General features: G+C 57.9%; 1 protein-coding gene across 1 annotated transcript; it reads right to left on the bottom strand.

Moving 5' to 3' along the window:
- Nucleotides 1–1,377: 1,377 nt before the first annotated feature.
- On the bottom strand, nt 1,378–21,756 carry CD5 (CD5 molecule). The gene is made up of 12 exons (XM_006937372.4): nt 21,615–21,756; nt 21,051–21,144; nt 11,397–11,435; nt 8,867–9,175; nt 8,295–8,357; nt 7,701–8,033; nt 5,376–5,666; nt 4,599–4,724; nt 3,823–3,876; nt 2,794–2,913; nt 2,118–2,209; nt 1,378–1,781 (listed from the first exon to the last, which is right to left on the bottom strand). Exons 2-11 carry the CDS (start codon nt 21,100–21,102, stop codon nt 2,121–2,123), a joined length of 1,476 nt encoding a protein of 491 aa, XP_006937434.2. The 5' UTR covers nt 21,103–21,144; nt 21,615–21,756; the 3' UTR covers nt 1,378–1,781; nt 2,118–2,120.
- Between the last annotated feature and the right edge of the window lie 481 nt (nt 21,757–22,237).

The raw sequence follows: 22,237 nt of genomic DNA, 5'->3' as shown, positions 1-22,237 counted from the left end.
CGTACGGATGCCGATTACGTTTGGTTTTCTCCCGTTGATCGGGCCCATGTCAATTTGGTTCCGAGTCCAGCTCGAAGGACCTCTGAAGAGACAGGAATTCTTGCTCCCCGACAGCCCTCCCGAAGAAGGCTCTCCGGTCCCTTTTGAGGAACCCCTCCCCCACTGCCAAGTGTGGGAAGGTGACTGCGTGCCCCTGGTTCTGGATCCCCAGCGTGTTTGGGGGCAGATCAGAGAGCTGGGCTTGGCCACTGGGCTCTCACAGGACTCTGGGCCCTGGGCAGGGAAGGACAGGAGGCCTGGGTGGAAGGTGTTGGCAGGGCGCTGACTAGATTCTTCTGGAAGGCCAGTACCCCTGGCTCCCCTGATTCTGTGGGCACCCCTCCCCCATATCCTTCTAGTAACTTCCTGTCGCCTTTTCAGAGTTGGCGTCTGCAGCTTGGACCATAAAGAGCTTTTGCACCCAGTGAATACAGTGACAGATGACGTGGAGGAAGGTCCCAGACCCAAGATGCCTTCTTAGGGGACCGGTGCCCAAGGGCTTAGCGGGGCCCCGCGCGGCCTCTGCCTTTACTGGATCTTCAAGTTCCCAGTGAGATGCCCCCATTCTCGCTCATCCTTCCTTTTGCTAAGGAAACCCAGGCACTCACTGCAGGGTAATGTGTGCTTGTGTGTGTGTGTGCAAGCATGATCTCTCTCTCTCTCTCTCAAATAAATACACTTAAAAAAAGAAGTTAGGGCATCTGGGTGGCCCAGTTGGTTAAGCGTCTGACTTCGGCTCAGTTTATGACCTAGCAGTTTGTGGGGTCAAGCCCCACGTCAGGCTCTGTGCTGACAGCTCAGAGCCTGGAGCCTGCTTTGGATTCTGTGTCTCCCTCTCTCTCTCTCTCTCTCTCTCTCTCTCTGCCCCTCCCTGGCTCATGCTCTCTCTCTCTCTCTCTCTCTCTCAAAAATAAACATTAAAAAATAAATACATAAAAGATTAAAAAAAAAAGAAGAAGTTAACTGTGATTGGCTGAAACCACTACAGCTTTGAACTTTAAACTGCTGTTGGCAATAAAACCCCAAATCGGCTAGGGATTTCCTAGGTGCCCCCTTTGTGCCAGGCAGTGAGGTGGCACTTTGGGCTTGGCAGCCAGCGGCCCCAGAGGTCTAATGTTCTCTGTTAGGGAAGACGTCTTGGAGCGGGGGTGGGGGGCGAAAGGGGGGCGAAGGGTGGCCGCAGAGGGAGGGTGGCGATGGGCTCCGAGGCAGGTGGCAGTTGCGGGCCACACAGTGGCTTCGTTTAGGGTGTGAAGTCCTCTGACCACAACAGCCACACCGATGTCCCCGGAGGGGTCCGGGGGCCGGACCCTGGACAGAGGATGTGAGGCCCCCTAGTTCTCAGGAAGTAGAAAAGCTGTTATTTACAAAGAACATATTAAACATCCACTGGAGAACTGAGCCCCCACCCCCACGGCAGAGAGGCGCTTCCTTGTTTGTCCTCACTGGGGGCAGAGTCCGAGGACAGAACTGATTCCTCTCGGCGCTGCTCCCCGCGTGTCTGTCTCTGGGCTCTGCCTTTCACGGCCCCCGCACTCAGAGGCGCAGCGGCGCTGTTTTGGGGGTCCTCACTGGGCCAGGCTCCCGCGGCATTCGGCGGCAGGGACGTAGTAGGACATGTCGGAAGGCACCCTTGCCTCGGTCCATTTCCTGGTTTGGGGGCAGAAATAATTTCCAAGGGGCGAATGCAGAGTGTTCCGGAAAAAGGTCGGGCTCTTGCCGTTCCGTGCCTGGTGCTGGTTCTGTGGGTGAGAAGGGAAGGAAACCTCACACCCTGGAGATGGTTCAGGGTGGTGGGGGGACGGGCCCCAAGCCCCCGATCCGATGGCAGGGACAGAGGGGTGTAGGTCCATCAGGAAGTTCGCAGGGGCTCCTTTGGGTGGCCTTCTCAGATGGACTTTAGGAGGAGGTGTGAAGGTCGACGATCCTTCTGCCATACTTGCCAAATCAGCGCCCATCCCCTAAATTGTTAACGTTATCCTCTCTCTCCACAGGAGTCAAGATGTGCCGAGTCCCCCGCTCTGGACGGGCAGGGGGGGCAGGAGGGGAGGAACGGAGGGCCGGGGAGCCGGGCTCACCTTTCACAGCCTCTGAGCCCCGTGCAAATCGTAGTCACTGTCGGAGGAGTTATCGGGCTGGGTGGAAACACGATGCAAGGCCCCTTCCAGAGCTGCAGAAAGAACAGAGGCCATTTGCAGCAGGCTCTATCCCCCCAGGCCACAGAGAGAAAGAGAGAAAGCCCAGAAGCCCGTGGGGGTTTGAAGATCACAGGGGCTTTATGAGCTGGTGGCTGGACAGTCCCGGATCTGTTTTGATCAAATCGGCCAGCATTCACTAATGATACTGAACTCCAGGCTCCCTGGGGCTTAATTGTTAGTGCCAGTCAGGGAGCATTCGATGCAGGGCTCCTGCGGGCCGCAGATAGCTCTGTTCTGCCTCGAAAGAATCCGAGGGGCCTCGTTTACCATCCGGCCCTCAAGGCCCCGCAGAGATACAGGCCTGTTAGGTCACAGCGGTGCCGCGGTTAATGGCATCCCCAGCTTCTTCTTCTCTCTAGTTGAGTGGCTCATGGTCTCCGGGGGGACAGCTCAGGCCTGTTAAGGCCGTATCCCTTCCGTCCCCTGCTGTGACCGCTGTCAAAGGGCAATCGGAGGGCCCCCCACCTCCCGCCCCCGGGGGCATCGCTTCTCTGGGCCGTCGCATGACCTGTGCTCCCACCTGCCTTCATCCCCGGAAGCATCGGCCGCTGCTCACCTGGGCAAGCAGAGATGTGGGAGTTCCTAGGAGGGTGACTGTATTCATTCTCCACGTGTGACACTGCGGGGTTCTCAACCTGGGACCGGACGGTGGCCGTGTGGTTGCGATGGAAAGACACTGAACAGGTGCAGGAGATGGTGTCATTAGCCTGGCTGCTCTGTCCTCTTCCTCCTTCCCCACAGGGGCCCAGAATTTCCATGGCACCCACAGCTCCTGGGATGCATCCCTCTACTCCTTTCTTCCAGGGCGGGCTCACGCTTGTAGGGGAGGGGTCAGACTTTCAGAGCAGCTGGGGGTTGACCAGCCATCTGATTGGCGGGAAGGGCCTTCAGCTGGTCAGTTAGTCATTCATCAAACATGTATTAAGCAGGGAATTGGAACACAAGTGATAGGGGCAGACGCAGTCCCTCCTCTCCTGGAACTGAGGGCTTTGTCTTGTAAAACAAAACAGAACAGAACAAAAACCCTCCACAACACGGAGCCTTCTTGAAGGATCTGACCCTCGACTTGCAAAAGGGAAGGAAGAACGTGGAGTGGAAAATGGGAGGGGGGCCATAATTCCATCCGTTAGGGCGGTCTAGGAGAGAGGATGAAGAACGAGGGTAGAGGATGGGCCAGCTGGTTCAAAACGTTTTAACACTGGCCTTTTAAAGTTGTTCCGTGGTAAGGCTAGCTTGGCCAACCTTTCTCGCAGAAATGCCCGTTAAGGTTCTGATAAGTCCTGAAATAAAGAACCAACTCTAATTTTGCTTAACTCCTCCACTTCCAAACCTATGTGATCGTGGAGTCCTCCTTTTGGAGCACCACCTGTTCACACCTGGTGACCACAGCCCCACCTTAGGACACCTGGTGACCACAGCCCCACCTTAGGACACCTGGTGACCACAGCCCCACCTTAGGTGAGCACGGTGGAGGTCAGAGGCCTCAAGTAGCTGCTGGCTCCTCCATCTGTGGTCAGCAGTGAGCCGTGACCCCTGTGGACACCGGCTGGGGCTGAGGGAGGACCTTGCCTCTGGGGACACTTACTGTTCTGGTTCATTCCTGTCGGGCCAATCCACTGGCGCTGCTTCCTCTGGCGGACTGGGCGACGGACAGGAAAGGCACGTGAGGACAAGGGCTGGGCAGGGGTCGTGGGAGGGAAGGATGGGGGGAGTAGGGGGCGAGGGAGTGGAGAAGGGAGGCAGGTGCAGCTGAAGGCAGGACTGCTGAACTTTGCCCCCTGAAGTCTTTCAGGGTCTCAGTTTTCTGACTCGCTCAGGACGGTACCTGGACCAATCTCATGCTGAAGGAGCTGGTCTAGGGGCTGCTTCTCCAAGAGAAACAACCACAGGGCTTTAGAACCAGAACCTAGGAGGGCGCTGGGGACCTGGCCAACAGGCCTTCTCTTTTCAGCCTCTCTAATCTCGCTTCCTGTCCCTGAAGAATTTTCTCCAGAGTTCTGCAAGGCTAGGATAACAGCCCCCTATATTCACGACAATCGCCCATTAGATGGATGAACAAACTGAGGCCCAGAGAGGAAGCGGCACGATCAGCATCCTGTGGCCGCCAGGGGGTGGAGCCAGGCCTGGGACGTATCACCGGAGGCTGGGGGCGTGCCCCAGTCTGAAGAATGGCCACGCCCTCCCCCGGTGTGCGCCAATCAGCACTTCTTACCATGTTCCTGACTTTCTCTTTCTGTTCCTATGGGCAGGAGAGGGGTGGGGCTGGGCGGGGCTGGGTGGCGAAGCAGAGGTGCCCTCCCGCCCACCCGGCTCCTCTTAAAGGGGCTTGAAAGGGAGGGCGTTTGGGGCGCCCGCACCTACATTTCTTCACCAGTTTTCGGTAGGCATGAGGGCCGCACACGACCAGCAGCACGGCCAGGAGCACAAGGCCCAGGATGATGCTCATCACGGTGCCTGCGCCCGGGCCTGCTGGGTTTGGGTCATGGCCTGGGGGAGACAGAGACGTCAGGGCGGTCCTGCCCGGGGTATCGGAACCGTAGGCTCAGAGAGAAGCTACTGGCCAGTTGACTCCCCCGCCCCATCTGTACCCCTGCCCTTCCCTCTTGCTCCTTGCAGTAATTCACCAGCTTGTCCGGAAGGCAGTTATCTCCTCCTCCTCCTCTCCCCCCTTTCTCGAATTCTCTGTTACCCATTCATCTGTCCCCCATCTGTCATCCAGCAATTCATCATCCAGCTATCATTTGCCACTCTTGTTATCAACTATTTAACTTCCTACCCTTGCCCATTGCTTATAAGTGATCACCTTGCCATCATATTCTAATTGCCATCCATCCATCCCTCCCTCCCTCCCTCCCTCCCTCTCTTTCACGCGTTATTCCATTACCATTTCTCTCTTGCTTTTCTATCTTCCATCCCGGAAGAGTAGAAGATAGGATGAAAATTCCCTACTTCATTGTGGTCAGTCTCCTATGTGGCGTTCACGTTCACTGCTGTCTGAGCACAGTCGCCCCTTCTCCCCCATTTGCCACCTCTCCATCCTTTTCTAGGGCTCCGGGGCTCCTGGACCCTGTCCTTCAGAAACATGCTCACTGCCTAGGTTCTAGAGAGAAAACCCACCGTGGGCCGTGGCCAACTCACATGTGACAAACACCCTCCTGCAGTAGGCTTTTTTCTCTTGAAGCTGATAGCACTGGGACAGCTTCTCCTGGGGACAGAAGAGCCCATGGGAGGTCTCGATGGCATCCAGCACCCGGTAGGAGGCGACGCTGCCGCACTGCAGCTCCTGGCACACCTCCTCCCACCGCGCCGTGCCCTTGGGCCGGGGGCTGTCGCACAGGACTTCCCACTGCTTGCCCTGGCGCACCTCCACGGACCCCTCACACAGGCTGCGGCGTCCCACCAGGCGGCTCTGCACCTTGGGCTGGAAATCTGGAGAGGGGACGCAATGGAGGTCAGGTGGGAGGTGTGGAGGGAGCTCCCTCGGCCCCTGGCCTACACGCCCGGCCACGGGGGCCCCGCGTCGCCGGCCAAGAGGGGGCCCCGGCAGAGCCCAGCTCACGGGCGGCTGGGAGCACCTTTCTTCCTGTCCTTCCCCCCTTCTTGCATCTTCTGGCATTTTCCCCATCAAGCTCTTTCCCTGGCACCTCTGGGCAGCGGCCGGTAGCTATCTGGAGGCGTGCGGGCATCGGCGCTTTCAGGGGAGAATCTGGCGGAGGGGAGACGCCCGCGGCAACCGCGGGAGGGAGTCGGCGCCCGAGCAGGTGGAGGTAAGAGAGGAGCAGCGAGAAACAGGCTCCTCCTGGGTCCACTTCCCTCTGGGAACCATTCTCATTTTCCTGCCGCTCCTTGGGGGAGGGGGCCGGGTGGGAGTGCTTTTCCCGAAAGGAGAAACTGAGGCCCGGGATGGGACGGAACCCAGGAATCCTCTGCCCAGCCTCGAGGGGTGGGCTCTCATGAAAGGGCCTGGTCCTTTCAGAGAGAGACACCGAATCCATTTCTGCTTGTCAGGGTGGGGCCTGGGGTCCACTGCCGGGGTCCTCAGCCGAGGCCCCCCTGAGCCGAGGCTCAGGGTAGAGTGACTTGTGATCTCACCGGCTTGGCCAGTTTCCATAGCAACATCTGTCTTCAAGGCCCCAGTAAGTGTTCTATTTAGAAAAGCCATTCAAAGGCAAGGCCTCTGGGTCTGTTTTGCAGGCTGTAGCCTGCTGGAGGGCAGGGGTGGGTGGGGCTGAGAGCCAGACCGTGTTTTTCCCTCATCAGGCCAGGAAACCCTGGGCCTGGGGTGGGGGTGGGGGGCGTGGAGGGGGCTGCTTCTACCTGGAGGGGCAGTGTTTTCACTCATTCACCATAAGTAACCACCTGGGCTGGGGGTGGGGAGGTTGGCGGATGGGGAGGGGAGGGGTGGGGGTGGGAGCAGGTCTGTTAATGGGATAGCCCAGTGGTCCAGGGCAAAGCTTCCTAGATTCATGCATGCACCTCCCGCCCCGCCCAAGGACCCTGCTGAAATGCAGATCCGGGTCAGTCCAGGACCGCACTTTAGGCAGCCAAGGCTGAGACAGGTGGGGGCCTGGAGTGACACCGCTGGAGTAGAAATCCCAGCTGGTGCTCTGGGATGCTGGGCAAGACATTTAACTTCTCTGAGCCTCAGCTTCCTCATCTGTAACGTGGGCATAATAGCAGCCACTTCCTTGGGTTGTTGTGAAAATGAACGAATGTCCAGGGAGCGTCCCTGGCCCCATGTGAGTGCCGGGGAGGTATGACTTCTTACAGTCTGGACTCCACTAGAACCCTCCGGGGATGGGAACCCACCGCCTCCCAAGGCGTGCTAGGATCATTCTCAATCTGACCTGCGGTCCTGGTTTTGGGGTCCCCTAGGCCTCCCTCTTTGGCCTCCTCCCCTCAGCCACGTCGGATACCCAGGCGTCTGGTTGCCCTCCGTGCAGGAGCCTCCGCAGGAAGCTCTCGGAGGACCTGCTCTGGTCTCTCTCTGCCTGCTGTGCCTCGGGGACCTCCCGCTTGTCACCACCGCTCCACCCTCTTCGGTCTCTGGGATTTACAAACTCCCCTCCGGCAAGGCTGCTTACCCTCCAAGTGCCCCGTCTGCTCTGGTCCTTGGCACAAGTCACAGCTCCCACCTAAAACGCCCTCTGTGCTCTGCTCCCCCCGAACCCATGCTCCTCTCCTCCTTCCAAACCTAAGGGAGACCTGGCTTTGTCCTGGAAGTCCTGCTGACCCCACCTTCCTGAGCGGCCGCCATGCCAGCAATGCATTGGGCTTGTTCGGTGTCACTTTGCAGGGACTCCCCAGGCGCTGGGTGTTGAGTTGCAGCCTCCCCACCCGGGCCTCTGTTTCCCTCCCGTTCATAGTGCCCAGTGCCCTGTGCTACACGCAGGGGTTTCCGGACACAGGCGTTGACTGACCGTCTGGGGGCACCCCGTCCAGTCCTCACCGGGGCTCACTCACCAGAACAGACGATGGCCAGAGCTTGGCCGCCCTCATGGGGCTGGGCTTTACTGAAGCACTGCTCCAGGGAGGCACAGCTCGTGTTCTGGATCTTCCATCGAATTGGCAAGGGCCTGCTCTCCTCTGGGTCTTGGGCCCTGGCGGTGTCCTCCTCTGGCAGATGCTTCAGGAAGGAGCCACACTGGAGGGCCTCACAGATACGGTTCTCCAGGTCCTGGGTCTTGTCCTGCGCCTTGTAGCTGATGGCACCACCCCGGCTGCCCCAGTAGAACTCCACGACGCCGGCACACCGCAGGCCCCCGGGCCCTGCCACCAGCTGCAGCCTGGGAGGGGCTGCGGGGGGAGACAGAGGGCAGCAGGCCTGAGCTCGGCGGGGCTGGCAGTGGGGGCTTCCTTGCTCCCGGCCCTTTGGCTCTAACACAGGGACAAATGGAAGACTGGCCGACAGCTGTGGGAGGTGGTGAGGCCCCATATTGCACGGGACAAACACGAAGCCTTCCCACGTTTGTCTGAAACTCAAAGGCAACTGGGCATCCTGTGTTTTCATTGGCTAAATTCAGCACCCTGCCCCCAGGGACCTCAGAATCCTCTTACCTGTGGGCTGCGGAGTGGTTGTGGGTGGGGGGGTCGTGGGAGGAGGTGCTGTCCTGGGCGGCTCTGCAATAAAACACACTCTGGTGAAGGAGGGACAAGAGCCCTGGGGAGGGAGGACTGGAGGTTTCAGGGAGAGAATGTGGGATCGGGGGTGGGGGGAGCGCTGGGAGCCCCTGGCAGTTTTGAGAAAGACCTGGAAGTCAGGATTTAAGTGCCACTGGCCCCGTTAAGCCCACTTGCCCCACGCGTTGTCTCTAGGCCTCCTGTGGGGCGGGCAGCACCAGCCCATTTCACGGTGGGTACAATGAAGGTTAAGAGGAGACCTTAATGTTAGCAATCGGCAGAATCCGCTTTTGGGCCTCTTCCCTCCCACCAGACAGGTGCTCCCTCCCCCAAGCCCTCCCCCTCCAGTTCCCCAGTGGTGTGTGTTTCTTTGGGGGGGGGGGGAGGTTATTGTCAATCAGGAGCTCCCTTCCACCTGCCTGCTCAGGCCCCAGATCCCAGGCCCCAGGGCAGCCTCCTCGGGGCTGGTACGCAGGCCGAGCACACCGTGTGGCTGGCTAGTTACCCACCCAGGCAGATCAGGCCCAGAGGGTCCCTCTGGTTTGCGTTGCTGAAGCTGCAGTTGGAGAAGGACCCCACGCGTCCGTGGCAGGTGATCTGGTTCTTGGGACTGTTGAAGTCAGGGAAGTGGGCAAAGGCCACGGCCTCTCCGCAGGACAGCAGGCGGCAGAGATTCGAGGCCTGCTTGGGGTCCTCCCAGTGGTTCGGGTTCTTCCCCCAGCTCCGGCTAGACACCGTGTGCCACAGTTTGTTGTTCTTGGAGACCTCCAGCTGGCCCTGGCAGTGCGAGTTGGAGCTTGTCAGTCTCACCCGGAGCCCTGGGGGGTCGAAGAGGTGTATGCGGGTGGGTCAGGATGGGAAGGGCCCTGCGTGGGGGACCCCTCGCGGCCTTCACTCCACCGCCTTCCCATGCCCAGCCAGGCTGTCTTCTGACCCCCCCCCCCCCCCCCGGGGCTGCCTGCCTCGATCCTGGGAGCTCCGTCCTCTGGGGCGCTGCGGGGACTTCCCACACACTGGGGCAGTCCCCCAAAACCGGACCCCAGAGGATGGGGCTCGAGACCTCGGAGCCGACGGGAGCTCGGAATGGCGGGTTCTCAGCCCCTGTTCTCCAGCAGGATCGCCCCACTCCTGCAAATTCTGTTTCCATAGAAATCGGGCCTGGCACCCGTTTTGATTTTTCTAACTTTTAAATCAATTTTGTGAACACGACTTATACACAGTGAAATGCACTCATTTTAAGGGCGCTTGCTCAATGGAATTTGACAGATGTACAGCCGCGCGTAAGCACCACCACGCTCGAGTTGCAGCCCGTTTCCGTCACCCGGAAAGTTCCCTGGTGTCCCTTGTGCAGTCAGTTTCCCTGAATCCCGCCTCAGGCGACCACCGATCTGCTTTCTGTCGCGAAAGAGGAGTTTTGCCTCTTCTCAGACGTTATGTAAGTGGACTCGTTACCGTGTGTTTTTGCTTTTGCTGTTCTGTGTTTTTTGTCTGGCTTCTTTCTCTCCGTGTTTGCGGTTTCTCTGCATCCTGACATGTCTCACCTTCCTTTCTATTGTGGAATAGTGTCTCACTGTGTGGCCAGGCCACTGTCTGTGCATCGAGCTGCCAGTTGGTTGCTGTGAACAAAGCCGCACGGAACATTCCTGAACTGGTGTCTGTCTGTAGGGGCACGTGTTCCGTTTCTCATGGGTGAATACCTAGGAGTGGAGTCGTTGGATGATAGGTAGGAACACGGAGGGTGTGATTTTATAAAGCTCCGTGAGAGGGAGAATAAGGGTATATATTTGCTTCTGCGTAGATTCTGAAAAGGGGGACAAGAAAGGAATCCATGTGGCCGTCACCTGGGGTGTTAGGGTGAGGGAAGGACTGGGCAGATGGGAAACAGAAATGGAAATGAGGTTCTTCACTGTAGGTCTTTTTATATTTTTAAAGTTTTAAGCCAGGCAACTGTATTACCCTATTCAAGACTTTTTTTTTTTTTTTTTAATGTAAAAAGATTTTTCAAGTGATTGGGAGGTAGAGATTTTCCCTGGTTGGAAACTTCTGGTCAGGCTGCCTTTTTCTTCTAGGCTTGGGGAGCACGGGGCTCGCCAGGGCTTGCCAAGGTCACTAGACTAGTTAGAGACGAAGGGGACTTGTTCCAACACCTGACATTGGCAAGATATTCCGCAGCTTTCCCTCCAGCGAGCAGACTAACTGAATCCCCACCAGGGAACAGATTTTTCTCCCCATTTTATAGGTGGGGAAATTGGGGCTTAGAGAGGGCAAGCCACTTGCCAGAACTCACAGCTAGGATGCCTCTGTAGGCCCGCCAAGGCCCCTGCGGCCCCTTCTGGTTGCAAATGGCTTCGTGAGACTCTAGCCACGTTTCTCCCAAAATACACTCAGCATGATGTTATCTTAGGAGACGTGAAAGCGTGAGGTCTGGGGTGACGTGAATCTGAGAACTGCTGAGTTAAAAAACGAAAACAAAAACATTTAACAGGTTTCTTCCCTGCAGGACTTCTCAGGGGCTTTCGTAGCCGGCACACTGGTTCAGTCTCCAGTGAGTGACATGATGTTGCCTACCTTGTATCCATCATGTTCCACGGAACCTTGTTTGGGATACACTAGCCTCTTAAAGTCCAACCTCGAAGGCAGGGCATTCGACCTGCTTTACAATCTCGTGCCGCCTTTCTGTGCGGCCTCGGCCGCAAATACATTTGACCAGGGAGATCCGGCAGGACTGAGAAGGAAACAGGACTCTGCAGGGTGCATTTATGGGCCGGTATGTTTTCTCTGCATGGTGAGTGGGTTATAATGATAATTATCATGAGGACTGGCATTTTGTATGGTGCCTTACGGCCATCGAGGGCATCCATCCGCACATGGGCGTCTAAGTGTGTGTGTGTGTGTGTGTGTGTGTGTGCGTGCTGGGGCTCGCTCCCTCTGCAGGGTGGGGTTCACCCTGGCAGGTCCCCCTACAGCCTGATGGAATCACAGCCCCGCCCCACCCCCCCGTCACCCCCTGCTCCAGGCCTCTGTATGGCCCTTCCTTACCTGAATTCTCCAAGTTGGGCCCTCCCAGGCAGGAAGTGACTGCAGAAAGGAGAGAGGAAGATCAGGAAGTGGAACCTCCTTCCTGCCAACCCCCCCCCTTACGCCCTGAGCACACAGCCTGAGCAGTGGCCTCTTCTGCGCCCCCCAATATGGGGTTCAGAGGCAGGGAGTTTCATACTACACGTCAGAACCCCTAGGAGGGTCGTGAAACCAATTCTGTGGGCTGCAACGGTCAATTTTTTTTTCCTGTTTTTAAACTTTTCTTTTAAAACGAACGTCAGTAACATTGATTTGCCTTTAGCGCACAGATCTATAAATGTTAACACATACATAGATCTGTCTGATCACCCTCCTGGTCAAGGTAATATTTCCATTGCCTCCCAACGTTTCCGCGGGCTATCCCCTTGTAGTGACGCGCAGGCTTACAACCATTAATCTCTTAAAAATTATTTAGTAATAGCAACCATCAAATCTTGGCAAACTGAAATGAACTAGAACAGAGAATGGCTGTGAAGATAGGGATCACTTCTTAGCGCATTCGGCTGCAACGTAAAACTGTCACGGGCGTGGCTTTCAATCTAAAAAAAAAAAAGTTCGAAATTCAGGGGCGCCTGGGCGGCTCAGTCGGTTAAGCGTCCGACTCAGTTTCGGCTCAGGTCGTGGTCTCACAGTTCGTGGGTTCAGGCCCCGCATCGGGCTCTGCGCTGACAGTGTGGAGCCTGCTTGGGACTCTCTCCCTCTCTCTCTGCCCCTCCCCTGTTGGTGCTCGCTCGCGTACTTGCTCTCTCTCTCTCTCTCTCTCAAAAGTAAATAGGGGCGCCTGGGTGGCGCAGTTGGTTAAGCGTCCGACTTCAGCCAGGTCACGATCTCGCGGTCCGTGAGTTCGAGCCCCGCGTCAGGCTCTGGGCTGATGGCTCAGAGCCTGGAGCCTGTTTCCGATTCTGTGTCTCCCTCTCTCTCTGCCCCTCCCCCGTTCATGCTCTGTCTCTCTCTGTCCCAAAAAAATAAATAAACGTTGAAAAAAAAATAAAAAAAAAAAAAAGTAAATAAAGCCGTTAAAAAATAATTAAAAAAAAAAGTTTGAACTTCCTGGTTGTAGAGAACCAGAGAAATGACCCAGAATGGGCAACCTGGGCACCATTTGTTACTTCTCAGTCTCCCCATGGCGGGATAGGAATGACAGTGATTTATTTTTAACAGCTCCCAGCTTCTAGAGGAGGAAGTCGAAGCTCAGAGAGGTTGGGGCTGGCTCAACGTAAGGCACAAAGGGGTCAGGGCCACTGTCCCAGCGAACACGGGTCTTAGGGATCTGGCCTCCCCTCTGGCGTGGCTCCTGCCCAGGCACGTTTGACGGTAACGTGGGCCAGTTGGGACGTCAGGCCTTCTCCCAGCCCCTTCTGACTGCAGAGTGGGAAGCTCACGGAGCAGCCTGTGGCCAGTTCATCTGTGGCTGCCGTGGAGGTTTGATTTGGGCCGGCAAGGGACAGGGCGGGGGCCACGCTCGTGTGGCCTCAGAGCTCACCCCCCGGGTTTGCCACTCAGGTTTGTCAGGCATGAAGTAGGTGTTTTGATTTCCATCTGCCTGACTCCCGGACTTGCTTTCTCGACTGGGAACCAGGGTCACCACTTTACAGAGCAAATAGTTCCGTTTAAGTTGCTTTGGGGAAATTACTGTCGGGTGTTAAAAATGTGTTTGGGGCGCCTGGGTGGCTCAGTCAGTTAACCGTCTGGCTCTTGACTTAGGCTCAGGTCGCGATCTCACGGTTGTGAGTTTGAGCCCCGTGTCGGGCTCACTGCTTTGTCGGTGCAGAGCCTGCTTGAGATCCTCTGTCCTCCTCTCTCCGCCCCTCCCCGCAGACCCTTTCTCTCTTTCTCAAAAATGAGTCAAGATGGAAAAGAAACATAGGTGTGTTTAAAAAAGCCCGTTTTTGCCTGAGTGTTCCGGAGGCGGTGGTAGCATTTTAAGGGAAGACATGCCCCAGCCAGCCAGCCCTCTCCCCGCAAGCAAGACCCCTTGTGATAAAGCCGTCACGGCACCGTGATGCTCAGGGCTGGTGTCACCGCTGGTGAAGCTGGTCAGGCCTGGGGAGGATGGCGGGCCTGCCGGGGAGGAATGGCTGCCTGTCTGGGATGCTTGGAGAGTCAGAGAAAAGGGGTCTCACCACTTCTCTCTCCCCCTGGACACCGTCATATTCCCAAGGTCACCACAGTCAACATTCATTATTAACAGAAGCGAACAATTATTGAGCACCTACTGTGTACTCAGCACTCAGGGTGGTTCCTTACGGACATCATTATTAATCTCCCATACGGCTCTATGATATGAGTTGAATCCAATCATGGTGCAGATACTGGGAGAGGGGAAAATGCTCTGTCCAGGCAGACACTGCCAACAACTGGATTCACACTGGGAGTTTGCCTTCCGAACCCATGCTCTCTGTCACCTAGTTGTGTCTCCAAAGTGCCACGTTTGGGGATGCGGAGATGAACGTGCCCGAGCCCCTGACCCCGAGGTGCTGGAACCCTCAGACATTGAATCCTCTGCGGGCAGGGGGTGGACCAGACCATTCTTGGCAGATCTCACACAGAATGGCCCAGGCTCTGCTTAGAGAATATTCTTGGGCAAGACTGAACAAGCTAGAGAACTAAGTAAAGTCCCTAAATGCTCTGCTGAGGAAGGGCGTCTAGGTAGCCCAGGGCTTTGTCTGTCTCTGGGTGCCTGATGTTCTCAGTAGGGCAGCATTTCCTGGCTCGTCCCTCATCCGGGCATCTGTATACATTAATTCTCTCAAACTTCACCATAGCTCTATGCAGTAGGCGTTATCATTTTGATCCCCATCTTATGCGTGAAGAAATGGAGAAAGATTGGCCAACTTGCCAAGCCGCTGATGACTGTTGGGGCCGGTTCTCCAAGCCAGGCCATCTGTCACAGACTCTGTGCTCTTGACTGCTGGGTCACGCTGCCTCCCCTCCCTTCAGAGGGAAGGCTGTGACAGCCTGCCCCGTGTTTCACCAACATCCTGCATGCTTCGGGATGTGCAAACCTGATGAGAGGGAATGGACTTGAAATTCCGTTCAGGGGCGCCTGGGTGGCGCAGTCGGTTAAGCGTCCGACTTCAGCTCAGGTCACGATCTCGCGGTCCGTGAGTTCGAGCCCCGCGTCAGGCTCTGCGCTGATGGCTCAGAGCCTGGAGCCTGTTTCCGATTCTGTGTCTCCCTCTCTCTCTGCCCCTCCCCCGTTCATGCTCTGTCTCTCTCTGTCCCAAAAATAAATAAAAAACGTTGAAAAAAAAAAAAAAGAAATTCCGTTCAGTTAGTGAAACGTGCCATGGGGAGGCTTGTCCACGAACTTGCTCTGTGACCTTGGCCAGCCTCTCTGGATAGACTCCACGATCCCTCACCTTCCTCTCGGTTCACACCTCTCTGATCGATAATCTTTAGTTCCTGGTGTATCGCAGTGGCTGGCAGGGGGCCAGGCAGAAGCGGATGCTGAGATTCTGTGTGTCCAGAGATAGGTTCAGGTTTATCATTGTCCATGACATTTTTTTTCATTCTTTTAGCTGCTTCCCACAGGGGTCCGACCAACAACTTCCTTCCCTGGGACCCTGCAGACTGCGCTCAGGTTCTCCTGAGACCCTCTGGGGCTGCGGCTTAGCCGCCCTGCCCCCCCCCCCCCCCCCCCCCCCCCCCGCCCCTGCAGCCTGAGGCCCAAGGCTCTATGGCTGCAGAATCTGCAAACAGAAGCCTGGAGCCCAGGGAGACCATGAGGGACGCGAGGCATGGACGCGTGGTGTCATTTCCTAATCCGCCATCCACAACTACGGCCGAGCAGCTGGGGCCAGGACTGAGAATCCTCCAGAGGCCCCTTCCCTCCCCTGTCAGCCTTCCCTCGGAGCCCCACTATTTCGGGCTTGGAGTGGCCGAGCCCAGGCAGAGCGCAAGGCTGAGAAAGTCCGAGAGAGAGAGAGAGAGAGAGAGAGAGAGAGAGAGAGAGAGAAAGAGACAGGCCGCGTTTTCGCTCTCCTGGCCCCTCTCTTCATCTCCACATTTGCAGAGCGAGGCACCCTACTGTCACCCCATGTCTGGAGGGCCCCCGCTTCAAACACATGATGGGCTTTGCAGCGAAGCATATGAATTTTCACACTAGGTGGGACGCGTGAGATTATAAATAGCCCCCCCCCCCCCCCGTTTGTTCAGGTCAGGATTTGCCCCAAGGGCGTTTTCCAGAAATCTACAAACGTTTTTTTGGGGGGGGTTGGAATCGCAGATGCACGTTCGTGGGCCCGTGTTAGCGGTTCCACTCGGCGGTACTCAGCAGAGCTGGGACTGGGCCCAGGCTGGCCAGCCCCGGGCTCACTCACAGGCCCTGCCGGGACCCACGCACATTTGTCTTTGCAGCCACCATACGCTGGCAAAGCAGTGGAGGCATGGCGGCAGGGTCCCAGGGAGGGGCTGGGACACCATGGACAGGCACAGTGACAGCGAACGTCGATGGAGCTCTGACCTCGAGCAGACCCCAGGGCGAGCTTTCTTCACGGCAGACCCCACCTCCTCTCGACAGCCTCACCGGAGGGGGCCGTCACCACCCGGTTTCCCGGGTCAGCCAGCGGACGGGCTTCGTGGGGCTTGGAGGTCCGATGCTCCATTTTGCCGTAAACAACGATTCCCTCGAATAGTCCACACACGTCTCACCGATTTACAGCAAACACCACACGTTGGGCTGCCTTCTGGGGGCGTTCTGGATTTTTCTTCCTTTTGTCCTCTGATGAGAGGCTGACTTGGAAGGTCAGAAGCCCCCCGTTTCTGAAATGACGCTAATCAGCGGAGCCGTGTCTCACCCGAGTCTGTATCAAGGCTTCAGGGAAACAGAGATCACAAAGGCCCCCAGTTCCGTTTCTCCATCGAGCACCAGACGAAGTGGTTGGTTTTTGATCAGGAGTCTTTTTTGTGTGCAGAACGTGGAGAGTCACACAGTTTGTTCCAGAAGAAGCCTGAGGGACGCTTCCCGCAGAAGAGACAGCAGATTCGGGCCTCTAATCCCGCGCAAGGGGCCTGCGTCGTCCCACCCGGCAGATGCCGGCCGATCGCCGGCAGGACGACGGGCACCGTCTACACTGTGATCGCTCTCTCGCTGGGGCCTGCTCTGTCCGACTGAATTTGCCTGAATTTCATGCCACACGTGCGTCTCCAAGGTGACAGCGACAAGCCCTCCGTTTTGTTCAGAGCTTCGCACATCCCAAAGTTTTTTTTGTACCCACAGCCCCGTGAGGACGGGCCCGTGCTCATTCTCATTTTTTTTCAGATCGGGAAACTGAGGTTCAGAGAGGTCGAGCGACTTGCCCAAGGGCACACAGCTTGCTGATGGTGGGGTCAGGACAAGAAATACCATCATCTTCGCTTGATAAGGCCCTATGGGAATCTGCCACCGGGAGAAACGGGAGCCTGCTTACCCCTGGCGTACAGATAGGGGAAACTGAGGCCAGTGAGGGAAGGGCTCACTCTAGATACCTCTGTGGGAGTCTGTGGTGGTGCAGGACCCTTTTAGCCTCTGCCAACCACCACCAATTCCCTACCCTGTCCCGCCGCACCTGTCCCAGCTGTATCCCAAGGGAAAAGGGAGTCTCAGCGTCCCTGTGGGAACCGGATGTGATGTTGATGGTGGTGGTGGTAGCTAGGGAGGAAGTGATTCAGGGCCATCATCCCTCATCATCCCTCAAAACCCCAAACCAGAAGTCTTTTTCTGGTGCATTTGGCGGGAAGGCATTTGCAGCCTTTATGGGTCTCTCTTAGTGCGAATTCGTGTTTCACTGAACGGGAACATGGGTGTTGCCCGAGACCTTACTGGCGTGCAACAAGTGCCCAGCACATACACGGTATGACCTGCGATCTGGAAGATTCTGAGTTCCCAAATGATCTGGCCCGAAGCTCGGGATAAGGGTGTGCGGACCTGGGAAGGTGAGGGAGACCATTCCTTTCGAGGGTACTTATCCCACTTCCTCTTCTACTCTGCCTGCACGGCCCCTCCCCACCAGGCTGGGTGCCCACAGGCCCGTCTGCCTGGATCGTCCTCACCAGTCCCACCCAGTGTGAACACTCACTTCCTACAAGCATTTGCCCAAATATTATCTCCTTGTGAGATGCACTGCCCCCTCCCTGGGTAAGCACAACCCCCCCCCCCCCACTGCCCTGCAGCACTCCCAATCCCCCAGCCGCACCCCACGCATGACTTCCCAGCACCCGGGCCATCACTGGTCTTCCCATCACACCCCGACTACTATCTTGGATCCACCAGGGGAGGGATCTCGATTGTTCAGTTGTGTCCACAGCACTTAGAATAGTGGCCGGCATATAGTAGGTGCTCAATAAATCCTTGCTGTCTAAATGAATGGATGAGCCACCTTTAACAATTGCATTGTCCCTTAAGGTGGGCACAGTCGTCATCCCCAATTTTGAGATGAGGAGGCTAAGATTCTCGTGTTCTTGTCATCTGTGAGTGGCCCGACAGAAATCAAACTGCAGTCCGTGTTACTCCAAAGTCCCACAGGCCTTCACACACGCGCACGTGCACACAACCCATATGCACACAAGGACGCACACAGCACGCTCGCACGGGTTCATACACGCACCCACAATGCGTGCGCACACACGGAGTAGGTGACCCATCAATTTTATCAGGCGGAGTTGAGGTCCCTCCTCGGTCTCTGTGGGGAAAACCCTGCTGAGGTGTTGGCGCTGGACAGAGTGACCGGAAGGGCCAGGGACAGCCCCTGAGCCCCCAGGTCCCTCTATTCCCTGGGAAAAGAAGCTGGCCGTTTGCTTTGCTCCCAGAACCAGCCAGACCCTCAGCCTCCACATCGTGGAACCGCGGACCGGGCAGCCTGCTCGCAGCCAGAGCCCCTCTCCCCTCCTCTCCCATGGATGCCCAGCCCCTCTTGGGCCTGTCCTGACCATTGCCTGTGCCCTCGCCAACCCCTGGGCACACTTCCCTCTCTTCTCTGCCCGGCTGGCTCTTTCCTGCATCTGCTTGGCCACTGAGTCTCAGCTGTTGTTGTTTCCTTCGTTGTACTTAGCACGAGCTCTAGAAACTCGGGAGTGTTTGGGTGCTCTTGTCCAGGGCTGGCTGTCCCTAGTGCGTTTACACAGAACTGGACACACGCCGGATGCTCCATGAATATTCGTAGATGGAGAAACGAAGGCGTGCATAGTCTGTGCAAAGGGCCTGGGGAAGAGAAAGATCGGTGGCCAGGCTAGCGTCTGGCAAGACTCTGCTTCCCCAGGTCCTCCGTCACCTTGTTTCCTGCTGACTCGACCCTGATGATGATGATGGTCACGATTACTACGACCATCAGTGCTTGCTGAGCACCTACTACCCTCTAACCGACCTTCCTACCAAAAGCCCTACGTTCATTGATTTGTTTAATCCTGATAAGTCTCTATGGGACCCCTGCTCTTTTATTATCCCCATTTTGCAGAGGAGGAAACTGAAGCTGACAGAGTGGTCCGAGGCCGCCCAGCTGGCAAGTGGCGGACCAGTATTCAAACGGCAGAGCCCATGACCTTGCCATGCTTCAGTGCTGGTGGCTGGGCCGGACCCTCAGGGCTGCCTCCGCCCTCCTCCCCCTTCTAGGTGAGCCCCAGGCAGTTTGGGGTTAAGGACAACGACAGGAGGGAGCGGCTGTCACTGTCACCCCAGGTGTACCGCGGGCATCTTCATGCCCCAAAGGTCCCCAAGTTGCTGGCACAACCTTGAAGGCCAGCCAGGAGACGCAGCACCCCCAGGGGTCTGGTGGTGGGGCGTCTCCTCCTGGAATGGCTCGAAGGGTATGCGTGCTGTTTGCCCCCAGCCCCAGCTCTGGCCCTCGGGGTCCCCTGCCCTTGGCGCTCATATCCGCATGTGGCAGTTGTGTTTTGCCACCATTTTCCTACTTGTGTGAGTGGCTTTGGGGTGTCTGTGCTCTTCGGGGACAGGGAGCCTCCGTGACAGCAGGAGCGCTGGGCCAGGGTCGGCTCTGCTGCTCACTAGCGCCGTGCCCTAGGCCTGCCTCTCGGCTTTTCCGGAACTCAGTTTTCCTGACCGTAAAATGGGGGCAATGGGCCCGCCTACCTCATAGGCTGTTGTGAAGCTTACAGAAGAAAAGGGCCTTACGCGTCTTTTGTACGCTGTGACCCACCAAACGATGGGAATGTTTATTACCCACCAGTTCACACAAATACACACCGGGGACCATGAGCTCCTGGGGTTCCAGATGGTTCCCATACTCCCTGTGATGGGGCTGCCTCTGAGTCTCCCTGGCTCTGGGCTCCACTGGGCTCCACTGGGCTCAGGGAGCTGCCCGATCCTGCCAGGACCTGGCCCCTTGATGGCATTCGGATGGGAGACCCATGGAGCAGGGTCCCTCCCCCAGCCCCAGCTGGGAGCCTGGCCAGCCTCCCTGCTCCAGTCGGGTCAGAGGCCACAGGTCAGGGACAGCTGAGGGACCTCGGGGTCCATCCTAGGAATCCTCAGGGCCAAGGAAGCCCCAGCAGCTCCTTAGGAGGGTCCCACCTCCCTGGGGACATCTGCCCTGGGGACAGAAGGCATGGATCTCTTGCAGTTTCATGTTAAAAAGTGCCATGTGAGCCTGTGTGTGTGCACATGGGCCATCGTCCGTGTGCGGGGGGAGGTAAACCTACATTTGGAGACCATGTCTGGCCCGTGAAGACACACACACACACACACACACACACACACACACACACACACACCCCTACTTACACATACACACATTCGTACCTACTCACACACATATACTCAAACGCAATGCCCCAGCCTGTCTGGGAGGGCCTGAGGCTCCCTGCTCAGGCAGGCCATGGTCCCCGTGTCCTTTCCCTCCAAACTGGGAAACCGCAGGCCCCTCCAGTTCCCACCTGTCCCATAGGCAAGCATCTCTCTCGCCCCACGGTAACCCCCAAACCCTTGAGAAGGGGGGCAGACCTCATCCAGTTTACCCCCTGCTTTTCATAAATGGGGAGACCACCAGCTTCCACCCACTCCCTCCCAGCAAACAGGAGGCCCCAGACTCACCCACCCCTCAGCTCCTCAGAGGCCCCGGGGGGCTTTCACAGTGGCCCAAGAGTGGACCCAAGTGCGTGCTCACGCCCTGGCTGGTGGGCCTGGCTGGGGCTCCCCTGGGACAGAGCGAGGGAGACTGGCACCTAAGGGTGCATGTCTGACACACGCCCAGCTGTGTTCTCAGAGGCGGCCCCCACCCCGCCTGGGCCCACTGTGCTCGGAGCATCATCAGAACTGCCCAGGAGACCGTGAGTCCCCATCCCTGGTGCATCCAGGTAAAAGGTGGGCACTCAAGGTTGGGGGGGGGGTGGCGGTCCAGCTGCAGAGGACGCTGGGGCCAGATGGGCGCTGGACGACTTGATTTCTGGGCTGAGAGTCTGATGGGGCACGGGTCCCACCTGAAAGGGTGCGGGAGCGAAGCAGAATGGGGGACGTGCGGTGAAGGGATGGGGTGGGGGGGACCAGCAGCGCGGCCTCAGCCCTCCCTGATGCTCCAGAGAGGTGCCATGTGGGCCTGAGTCAGACCAGAGCAACAACTGGCATCTTCTCCCTTGCACCCCTGAGTCCCAGTACCCGGTACATGCCCCAGGCGGGGTACTCACCCAGCACCCCCAGCAGGTACAGGGCGGCCAGTGGTGGTTGCTGAGACCCCATGGGCGCGGCCTCCTCCTGCCTCAGCCTCGCCAAGCTCGGCACCTGTGGGCGAAGGGTGTCTGGTTCCCGGGTCTCCCTCTCAGGGAGGAGGGGTGGGGCGGGCCGGCGCGGGCAGGGGTGGGACAGGGGAGCAGGCAGCGTGGGGCCTGCGTCATCCGTGTTTGAAGTTGAACTGTCAACTTCCTCCTGGCAAAACCATCTGCCCCAGTTCGAATGGCGGCCCCGGCCCCTGCCAGCTTCCTGCCTGAGGCGCGCCGGGCTGGGGCCGCGTCCCCCCACCCGACCGCAGGACGCCGGGCCAGGCTGCGGGCCACACCGCCTGGCGGGGGTGCCACGGCGTTGGGGAGCTCTCGGCCCGGGCTGCGGAGAGGGAGGAGGCCTGGCCCCCACAGAGGGGAGGCCCGAGGGGGGACTGAAGGGGCGGGGGACCAGTCCCCGAGGCAGGGGTCGCACTGAAATGGCACTGAGCTGCGCTAGGTGGTGAGCAGGGGAGGTTGGGGGGGGGGGCCCACATCGGTTCCAACCGCAGGCACAGCGGTGAAAACCCAGAGGAGGCCCTCGGCCTCCCCTTCCTGGGGATGAGGTGGGAATTTGAGGTGACTCCCCCGCAAGAAGCGGGTCCCTCCACGGACGCTGGGCTTGCGTCGGGCTGCGTGCGTGTGCGTGTGAGTGACCGCCGTGTCGGTGCGTGTGATCTCCACGTCAGCGTGCGTGCGTGCGTGTGCGTGCGTGTGCGATCGCTCGGTCAGTACGCGTCATTTCCACGTTGCGATGTGGCTCCCACAAGTGCTGGAGTCGACCTTTGGCCTGTTGGGGAAGAGGCAGGGTGGCTGGGTTTCTGCAAATTATCCGGTTGGGGGGGGTAGGGGAGAGGGGGCGGCGGGATCGGGCGCAGGGGAAGGGCCGCAGCACCCCCCCGCCCCCCCAACCCCAACCCCAGGGGCCTGGGCCGGGTTCAGTCCCTCTGCACTCCAGGGCGGGGTAGACCCAGACCCAGGCTCCTTGGGGCTTCTTGTACCTGAGCCCTCTGACAAGGTTCAGAGACACAACACGGTTGACCGTGAAGAAGTGTGGCCTCCCCTCCACACCCGTCCCACCCTGCTCCTGCTGGGCCCCCTCCTTCTCTGCGCCCTAA

The sequence above is a fragment of the Felis catus genome, chromosome D1, assembly GCF_018350175.1.
Source record: "Felis catus isolate Fca126 chromosome D1, F.catus_Fca126_mat1.0, whole genome shotgun sequence".
Taxonomy (NCBI): domain Eukaryota; kingdom Metazoa; phylum Chordata; class Mammalia; order Carnivora; family Felidae; genus Felis; species Felis catus.
This window is presented reverse-complemented; position numbering and strand designations above follow the sequence as displayed.

Coding starts and splice junctions, on each gene's coding strand:
- CD5 (XM_006937372.4), bottom strand. CDS start 21,102: ATGGGGTCTCAGCAACCACCACTGGCCGCCCTGTACCTGCTGGGGGTG. Junction 11,436..21,050: donor GTACCTGCTGGGGGTGCTGG/GTGAGTACCCCG, acceptor TCCTTTCTGCAG/TCACTTCCTGCCTGGGAGGG. Junction 9,176..11,396: donor GCCCAACTTGGAGAATTCAG/GTAAGGAAGGGC, acceptor TCGACCCCCCAG/GGCTCCGGGTGAGACTGACA.